The following is a 9,988-nucleotide window of genomic DNA, read 5'->3' on the forward strand; positions in this document are numbered from 1 at the left end:
GGAGGAAGGAAGGGAGGGAGGGAAGAAGGAGAGGAGGAGGAAGGCAGGGAGGGAGGGAGGGAGGAAGGAGAGGAGGAAAGGAGGGAGGGAAGGAGACAAGGAGGAGAGGAGGAGGGAGGAAGGAAGGGAAGAAGGAGAGGGGGAGGGAGGAAGGGAGGGAGGGAGGGAGGGAAGAAGTAGAGGAGGAGGAAGGGAGGGAGGGAGGGAGGGAGGGAGGGAAGAAGTAGAGGAGGAGGAAGGGAGGGAGGGAGGGAGGGAGGGAGGGAAGAAGTAGAGGAGGAGGAAGGGAGGGAGGGAAGGAGGGAGGGAGGAAGGAGAGGAGGAAAGGAGGGAGGGAAGGAGACAAAGAGGAGAGGAGGAGGGAGGAAGGAAGGGAGGGAGGGAAGAAGGAGAGGAGGAGGAAGACAGGGAGGGAGGGAGGGAGGAAGGAGAGGAGGAAAGGAGGGAGGGAAGGAGACAAGGAGGAGAGGAGGAGGGAGGAAGGAAGGGAGAGAGGGAAGAAGGAGAGGAGGAAGAAGGGAGGGAGGGAAGAAGAGAAGAAGGAGAGGAGGAGGGAGGAAGGAAGGGAGGGAGGGAAGGAGAGAAGGAGGAGAGGAGGAGGGAGGAAGGAAGGAAGGGGGGGAGGGAAGAAGGAGAGGAAGAGGGAGGAAGGAAGGGAGGGAGAGAAGAAGGAGAGGAGGGAGGAAGGAAGGAAGGGAGGGAAGAAGGAGAGAAGAAGGAGAGGAGGAGGGAGGAAGGAAGGGAGGGAGGGAAGAAGGAGAGGAGGAGGGAGGAAGGAAGGGAGGGAGGGAGGAAGGGAAGGAGAGAAGGAGGAAAGGAAGAAGAGAGGGAGGGAAGGAGGAAGGCAAGGACAGTCGCACAGGAAGTGATGTGTTTTACGTTTCCGGTTTGTTTGAAATCAAGAGAAGAAGAAGAGCTGGGTAGTTAGCATGAGCAGCGAGAGCCGCCATGACTGAACAGACAGAGAGAAGAGAAACTCAAACTGCAGCGAGGAAAAAGAAACAGATGAATCAGAGGGAAAGAGACCGTCTGAGACTAAACTAGACGAACATCGACGTCGCCTTTCAAAGATGAGGAGGGAGGATGAGGAGCGATGAAGATCTGGCTCTTTCTCTTGGACTGAAAACATTAACAACGTATAGACTGAATGGCCACAGCCTTGCTATCGAGGGACGGAACAGAAAAAAAAAGAGAGAGAGAGAGAGAGAGAGAGAGAGAGAGAACAATAATTAGCCTTGGAGACTCCTGGCTGACCAAGAGACACAATACACCTGCACCTGGGACACACACACACACACACACACACACACACACACACACACAGAAAGGCACACCATCTCAGGTCTATTAGGAAAGCCTTCCCTAAGGGTGGATATACACTGGTACTGTGTGTGTGTGTGTGTGTGTGTGTGTGTGTGTGTGTGTGTGTGTGTGTGGATATGGTACCTGCCAGCAATATCAAATGTAAGGTGTAACATATGTAACCACATTTGTACCATGTCCCATGTTTCTGTGTGTGTGTGTGTGTGTGTGTGTGTGTGTGTGTGTGTGTGTTTTTCTCTGTGTGTACGTGTGTATGTGTGTGTGTGTGTGTGAGTGCATGTGTGTATCTATGTGTGTGTATGTGTGTGTTTGCAGTATCAGATGTTAGCATGTATGAATGTCCCCAAGTTGAAGCAAAAAAGCTTTTAAATACACTGTCATCAATATTAGGATTTTCGTGTAAATGGTGAACGTGTGTGTATTTCTGTGTGTGTGTGTGTGTGTGTGTGTGTGTGTGTGTGTGTGTGTGTGTGTGTGTGTGTGTGTGTGTGTGTTCTACTGGTGGATCAACACTGCCATCCACAGGCGGAGAGCCACATCACCAGCAGAGAAAGACAAAGAGCCTGCGATGGAAAACACTCCACTAATGCTTTGTCCTGCAGTTATATATTAGGGAATTAAATGATATTAATTAACAGTTATTAACCTGATATTACATGTTATGTGAGACTGAACAAACACACCAACAAATCGGGGAAGTGACACAACCATCAGGCAAATACTGCTGAGTTAGTCTTGCCTGTAGATGAACAGGTTTGTTTCCTGTCCTGCTAATTCTTCAAGAATAAATCAAAAACATAATAATCGTCATTTTGGTCATAATTCTTTCGCCCACAATCTGCTATCTATGAAAATAAATTGACCTTTCAATTTAATTCCCTCTCTGTTTTTCTCTCTATCTTTTTATTTTGTTGGTGGGTGGGTTCACACACACACACACACACACACACAAACAAAGACAGACACACACATACACACACACACACAGTGTCCTATAGCTCCTGGGCAGTAGGTAGAGGTGTCAGTCTAAAGGTCGCCGTCCTGCAGGGCCCTTCAGGCAAACAACACTGGAGTCCAACACACACACACACACACACACACACACACACACACGTATATGCATGCACGCGCACGCACGCAGATGTGAAGAAATCACATATACAAATGCATATCTATATTACCTATACACACACACACACACACACACACACACACACAGCTGCTCTAACACAACATTATCTCTTCATCATTTTACTAACAAGTAAGATCAATCACATGGGCAACAAAAATGTTAAAGTCAGTATTTCACAAAGATTAATTCCAAATCATGAATATCTATTTAGGAGAAAAAAAATCACAACATGAGGTTCATCATTCAGCTCCTTGTAGAGCATCTGGTCTGTAAAAGCTTGGTTTTGTCAACCCAGGACTTAAAGGAGTGTTCAGTCCTCTGTGAGCTCTATCGGCCTCTACTGGACACCAGCAGGAACTACTACAACAACAACAACAACAACAGCAACAACAACAACAACAACAACATTCTCCCACAGCTCTGAACGTCTGGTGAGCAGGTGAAATATCAGCCTGCTGAACACTGGAGTAGAAACCTGCTTTGGCTTTTGCTTTTCTGGCTTGAGAACGAGAACATTTCAGTCTTCGTATCTGAAATGTGTCGGGACAAACCGCCGTTTAAAGTCATCAGTTTGGGAAACAAAACTCATGACCTGAAGCTGATCATTCAATATTTCCGGTATCTATAGGATCCAACCGACCCAACCAGTTTTCGTCTTTGTCAATTTATTTCATACATAAGCCTAGTATTTTGGGTGGATATGAAATCTATCTTCCAATTTTTTTTGTTTCAATTTTTTTTTTTACCTTTTTGAATCTCGCCCCTGACAAATACCCCATATTACAAAAAAAAGACTAAAACTAACACTGAAACTAATAAAAACTAAACTAAAACTAAGCATTTTCAAAAAATAAAAACTAATGAAAAATGCAAAACGATAATAACCTTGGTTCAGACAGCAGAATTGTGTGTCATGATTTCCCAAAAATCACCAAACCATCTTGAATCACCGTATGATTCACTGAAAGACCAGAAACCACAATATTGAATTATGGCCCGGCTCTAGTTTTATACCATCATCTGTCGTAAGGTTTTGTGTCTCTTTAATCAAATGATGGATCTCTCATGTTGGAGTCTGAATATCTGAGTGGGCTGCTAAAGGTTTTCTGACACACACACACACACACACACACACACACACACACACACACACTTTCATAGTTCAACAGGTTCAGCAATACTCCCAAGGACAAATCCAAAGGTGCAGAAACAAGACACACATCGACTTCCTCACACACACACACACACACACAGATATCAAAACAACAGCATGTATTGGCAACAAACACAAAAGGACAAACATTAGTCCTTAAAGGGACACACACACACACACACACACACACACACACACAGATAAAGCCTTGTAGTTAGGTAGGTGTAATGTTTGGGTTGATTGTCTGACATTTCATGGTCATTATCTATCATTACACACAGTGGGGGGGCACACACACACACACACACACACACGCACACACACACACACACACACGCACACTTGCAGGGAATAGTGGGTGGTTTTGACCCATTATTTGAGTAGATATTAGAGAGAGAAAAATGACAGAGGTGGGAGGAAAAAAACAGAGAGAGAGAGAGAGAGAGAGAGAGAGAGACTATTTGACCCACAGTCAAGTATTTATGATAGGAAGAGAAGGAAGGAAGGAAGGAAGGGAGGGAGGGAGGGAGAGAGGAAAAGAGGAGAAATTGCAGCTGTTGTGTTGGCCTTTTCAGAAAAGGACAGCTGTGATTATGGGCAGTTATAGAGGAAAACCCAAGGAGACACCCACAACAACACACACACACACACACACACACACACAGATCCCTGCACACACACGCATGCACACACATACACACACACTGAAACACAAACACACACACACTAAGAAAAGGAAAAGAAAACTGAACTACTGCCAGACAAAACCGCCTGGGTACTGGAGGAAGGATGGATGGGGAAGGAAGGAAGCAAGGAAGGAAGGAAGGATACAGATCAGAGAGTCAGCTGAACGCCTTCAACATGAAACTGTAAAATTGTAACTGTAGCAGCAGCTAACCAGACGACGGTCAAACACTAAATAATTCATAGCGTTGGTTTTACTGTGCTGGGAGGCCCAGGTGGGCGGGGTTTACTCCATCAGGACGACTCAGACCATTTGGCCTAACAAGTGAACCCATGATCCTCCGAGGGGGAAACATACAGGATAAAACCAGAACCTGGAGTATTCTGCCAGATACTGTGACTGCAGTAATGAATGTGAGGAGGAAAATGATTTTACTGCACTTCCGCACGTCTGAATCAACATCCTGACTGCTTTCAACTGCAGGAGACTTTCTCAATTAAATAAAATAGAACTGACATGCAAATATTCTACTGTTATTAACTGTGGAAGATAAAATTCACTGAATTCAAGACTTGAATAGCCAGTTTTTTATCTTTTTGGATCGACTGGAATGTTCTTACTTCCCCACTGTAGTGTTTTTACTTATTCACTTGCAATTTATAGAAACACATCTTGTTATTTAATATTTTTTCTTTCTATTTTGTAAACCTGACAGACCGGTCCGGTTCAGACTCCTGAGTCTCGTCCCTCCGCTCTTCGTGACTCTTGTGATTCAGAGATCTGGTGTTTCCCTCGTCAACGGCTTGTTCTCGCTCAGAGAAACAATCGAGCCAATCAGAGCCTTTGTGGGCGGGACTAAAGTTTGATCCGTCTGTGCAACGGTTTTTCATTGGTGTTTCGGCAGAATAATATTTGTTGAAATCATCTCCTTAACCAACAGATTGTCTTTGCAAGGACGATATTTTTGTCAAATTCTTGGTTAAGTTAGTAAATACGCTGGCGGCCGAATACATCGGTCACTAGTGATTGGTTCAGATACATCGGTCACTAGTGATCGGTTCAGATACGTCGGTCACTAGTGATCGGTTCAGATACGTCGGTCACTAGTGATCGGTTCAGATACGTCGGTCACTAGTGATCGGTTCAGATACATTCGTCACTAGTGATCGGTTCAGATATGTCGGTCACTAGTGATCGGTTCAGATACGTCGGTCACTAGTGATTGGTTCAGATACGTCGGTCACTAGTGATCGGTTCAGATACGTTGTCACTAGTGATCGGTTCAGATACGTTGTCACTAGCGATCGGTTCAGATACGTCGGTCACTAGTGATCGGTTCAGATACGTCGGTCACTAGTGATCGGTTCAGATACGTCGGTCACTAGTGATCGGTTCAGATACGTCGTCACTAGTGATCGGTTCAGATACGTCGGTCACTAGTGATCGGTTCAGATACATTCGTCACTAGTGATCGGTTCAGATACATCGGTCACTAGTGATTGGTTCAGATACGTCGGTCACTAGTGATCGGTTCAGATACGTCGGTCACTAGTGATCAGTTCGGGGGGGAAAAAAAAAGACCAGTGAGTTGCGGCTTCACGTTGAATTTGAGTTGATTTCTCCTTTAAACCTGCAGTGGAATAAAGCTAAAAGAAAGCCATATTGCACTTCTTTTTTTTATCGTTTTGACATTTAAGATAGTTCAACCTTCCCTGGGAGAGACTAGTGGTGTGCTGTGCGTGCGCACACACACACACACACACACACAGACACACACACACACACACACACAGAGTGGCTGTAGCGTTGACCTTTGGTTCGTCTCCAGCAGAGTTTTAATTGGTCTGAGACTTCGGACAACTATCTGACCTAGATGACCAGTGTGAGTGTGTGTGTGCGTGTGTGTTTGTGTGTGTGTGTGTGTGTGTGTAAAAGCTATTCTGCCTCTCTCTGTTTTTTGATGGAATGAGACAAAGAGTTGGAGAAAGAGAGAAGAAAAGATATAATATGAGAGAGGAGGAGGAGATAGAGGGGAGAGGGAGGTGCAATAAATACTGGAGAGAGGAGGAGGTGGAGACACACACACACACACACACACACACACACACACACGCTGTCATCGCTCACTTCACACAGCAAGTCTTACAAAGAAGGAAGACTTGCCTGAAATTGTGCTGTACCGGCACATAAAGATTAAAATAATAAACTTTATTTATTTAAAGAAGTTTATGAAGTTTATGTTTGTTCATTGTTTGACTTCTGGTTTTGATTTTCTGACAAAATAGCACATGAATGCAGCGCTTAGAGGTCCCGGATGTCGGACTTCCCCAGCAGCACCTGAACGCAGCATCACAGTTACGGCTAAACAACGGAAATCATCTAATGGTGGAAATCAGAGATCACCACCGAAATCTAATCCATTGATTGGCTGGCTGTGTCCATAATACACCTATCCTCAATTCTTCCTTGAATGTTTTTTTATTTAACTGTGTTTTTATTAGGAATTTAAAAGCAGATATACTTGCAGAGATAAATTCACAAAATTCCTTTTTTAAAAACAATCCCATCCACCCTTAGCCCCGCCCCGTTTACACTGTCAGCGTTTTCTTTTTCCTCAGCAGCCGGTGTCTGACCTGAGCTGCACGGTACCGACAGCGGCTGCAGAGTGAGAGCTCGTCGTGTCTCTACCTTGTCAGCGTTGTCTGCAGCCAGCAGGTTGGTGGCCAGCGTCTGCAGCTTGTGCTGGGCCATGTTCTTCAGAGCGGCCAGGCTGCGGCGGGACATGGCCTGCTTCAGGTTGACGGCCGGGTGGCTCAGAGCGTCCACCATGGCCGGAGCCAGCTCGTCGCAGGCGTTCAGGATCTCCACCGCCGTTATTCCCATCACGCAGCGGTCCAAGGCTCCTGGAAGACAGAGAGACACGTAAACATGTCGTCGTCCGCCACCGGTGATGCAGGCACCGCTGGGACCAATCAGGAACAAGATGCATCGTCCCTCAGAGTTTCATCAGAATCAGACCGGAGGTGCGGCAGTTACTTTCATAGTTTGACATTTTGACCCTTAAAGAGTAACTAAACCCCAAACCCAAATATTTGGTGAAGCCTGACACCTAATGGTGAAAAGTAGGGTACTAAACTGGCCTTCTCCTATTGGCTGGTCTTTGTGCCAAGTGATGTCACCACCTGTTGTACTCTATAGAGGGTGACATCACACTACTTTTCACCATTAGGTGTCAGACTTCACCACAGATTTAGGTGGGGTTTAGTTACTCTTTAAAGACCCCATGAAACAGCATCTTTACTTCCTGGATTGATGCATTTCCTGTTGAAACAGGATGTTGGGGCGGGACATAACGCAGTGAATCATTCAAAAGTCTAAATATGAGTCAGGGAGGCAAAGGCAGTTTTATTTGACGGGAGGGGCGGAGGGGCGGGACTGTTCAAAAATCTGATGGTTTTGTTGGTTAGAGATTTATATTTCCTCCTCCTGGTGCAGTGTGAAGTCACCATGAAAGAGACTCTGTGTTCCAGGAAGTAAAAGTAATGAGACTTTAATTATAGCGTTGTTGTTTTTTTTACTCCAGAACAGAGTGCCAAAATGCATCGTCCCTTCAGGTCTGTCACAATCAGAGCAGTTTTATCTGATATCATGTAAAAGCAAGAGATTGACTTTAAATTACAGCGCCCCCTTTAGACCAATCAGTGTAATTTGTGAGGACAGCTGCTGCCCTGCCCAGCGGCACTTCAGCAGGGAGGATGCTTACCGACATTAGGACTTAAACCTGAAGGACGGGCTTCTTAAATATGAACCAAAGAACTTGAGGCAACAGGGTTTTTTTTCCAAAACATATATTGCATCTTGGAATAAAACCCTTCATTTGTAAAAAAAAAAGGCCACTGGGCTCAGACTGGCCACTGTGTATCCCCCCCCCCCACACACACACACACACACACACACACACCAATACAGAAAGACTATTTGAAGCCATAGAGTGCAATCCCAATACTTCAAATAGATGTTTCTATTCAGCACAGTAGTTTCATCTCAGCCTCCCTCTGTCTATATTCTCTCTCCAAATCGTTCTCTCCCTTTCTCTTTATCCATTTCTATCAAACCCTCTCTCTCTCTCCCATCTACAGTACATCAGTCTGTCTCCCTCTCTAGAATCATCCTCTATGTCTCTTGATACAGCCTGCTCCATTTCTGACTGCAACAATTTTCTATCTTTACAGAAAGAGGGTGAGAGAGAGAGAGAGAGAGAGAGAGAGAGAGAGAGAGAGAGAGAGAGAGAGAGAGAGGGATAGAGAGAGAGAGAGACAGAGAGAGAGAGAGAGAGAGAGAGACATCATTTGCAGTAGACAGTGCTGACATTAGTGTCTGATATTGAGTGAGAGGAGAAGTGGCAGTTTTCCAAATGGGCTGAGAATACCCAATACACAGCTAAGGAGGCCTAGGACCCGATTATACCTGTGTGTGTGTGTGTGGGTGTGTGTGTGTGTGTGTGTGTGTGTGTGTTTGTGTGTGTGTGTGTGTGATGAAGGGCCTGTGAGCCATCGCCCTATTACATGTCCAACGCCTGAGTACACACACACCTTCCTTAATTTCACACTTAGCTACCCTGCAATCTCCCAACACTACAGCTCATTCAGGTCCCCAACAGACACACACACACACACACAGACACACTCACACACACCTGGCCTGGTCCAGCTATCATTCAAGCTAACATCGCCTCGCTGCTGTGCCATGCATTATTACTACAGATTAGGTTGTCAGTGTAACTCTGCACCGAGGCTAGAGGGCGCTGTGGAGTAAATATCATCCAGTGCTTTGGATAGAGACACACACAGTGCATTAAAGGATAAGTCTGCTTATTTTATTATATATTTATTTTGGTTCAACTGTTTGAGTTTGAGTTGGCCCATCCTTGTATTGGAGAATTTTTGATCAGAATCGAGAAAAAAATAGGAAAACCAGTTTGAAAATAACCGTAAGTATCCGTTAATGTCCTCAGCTGGAAAAGAAAGAGTTAACAGTACTTCCTGTTCGCCTGCTCTGTTTCCAGAGGTTTAGTTTAGTCACATCTGCACAGCACTAGCTGTGGTCATGATCCCTGGCTTGTGTTCAAGCTAATAACACCTAGCTAGTTTTCATGCCACTAGTAAATGGACGTTAGCCAATTATTGGTAACTTGATGCATGTTAAGTGTTAGTAGCTCATATATTAGCTAAGGTAACCTAAGGTAATAGCATGCAGCATTCAAAATATTAATAGCTAAGTAGCATTCAATCTTCTAATTCCTGACTCGCATTCAAGCTAATAGTACAAAGTTAGGATTCAAGCTAACTGGCTACTATTCTAGTTAATCGTACCTGACTAGCAGGGGAGTGACGATTCACCGATTTGAATCCATGCATCGGTCTTAATGTTTAAGACACGGCTGCATCGATTCAGACAGCTTGTATCGGGAAAAAGTTTGGAGGGAATCACACATAATACGATGCAGGCTTCAGTGTATTGGTAAAGTACGATATGACACCTGTATCTTTTATTATTTAGCATCCAATAATTTGCCGTTCTCGTTGTGTGTTTCTCTCGTGTTTTCTCCAAAGCTAGCTGCTTCTCTCTCTCTGTCAGTCCCACACAGGTCACGTGTGTGCGCACTACATCGTATCATATCACATCATATCATATC

The 9,988-nt window shown here is 44.9% G+C and overlaps 1 protein-coding gene across 1 annotated transcript in view; it reads right to left on the reverse strand.

Annotated features, from left to right (window-relative positions):
* wdr7 (WD repeat domain 7) overlaps window positions 1-9,988 on the reverse strand; it is a 66,490-nt gene that overhangs the window by 22,826 nt on the left and 33,676 nt on the right. The window contains exon 15 of the mRNA XM_078286262.1: window positions 6,982-7,196. Within this exon, the coding sequence (XP_078142388.1) occupies window positions 6,982-7,196 (215 nt within the window). The remainder of the gene's footprint in view (window positions 1-6,981; window positions 7,197-9,988) is intronic.

The sequence above is a fragment of the Centroberyx gerrardi genome, chromosome 2, assembly GCF_048128805.1.
Source record: "Centroberyx gerrardi isolate f3 chromosome 2, fCenGer3.hap1.cur.20231027, whole genome shotgun sequence".
NCBI classification, from domain to species: Eukaryota; Metazoa; Chordata; class Actinopteri; order Beryciformes; family Berycidae; genus Centroberyx; species Centroberyx gerrardi.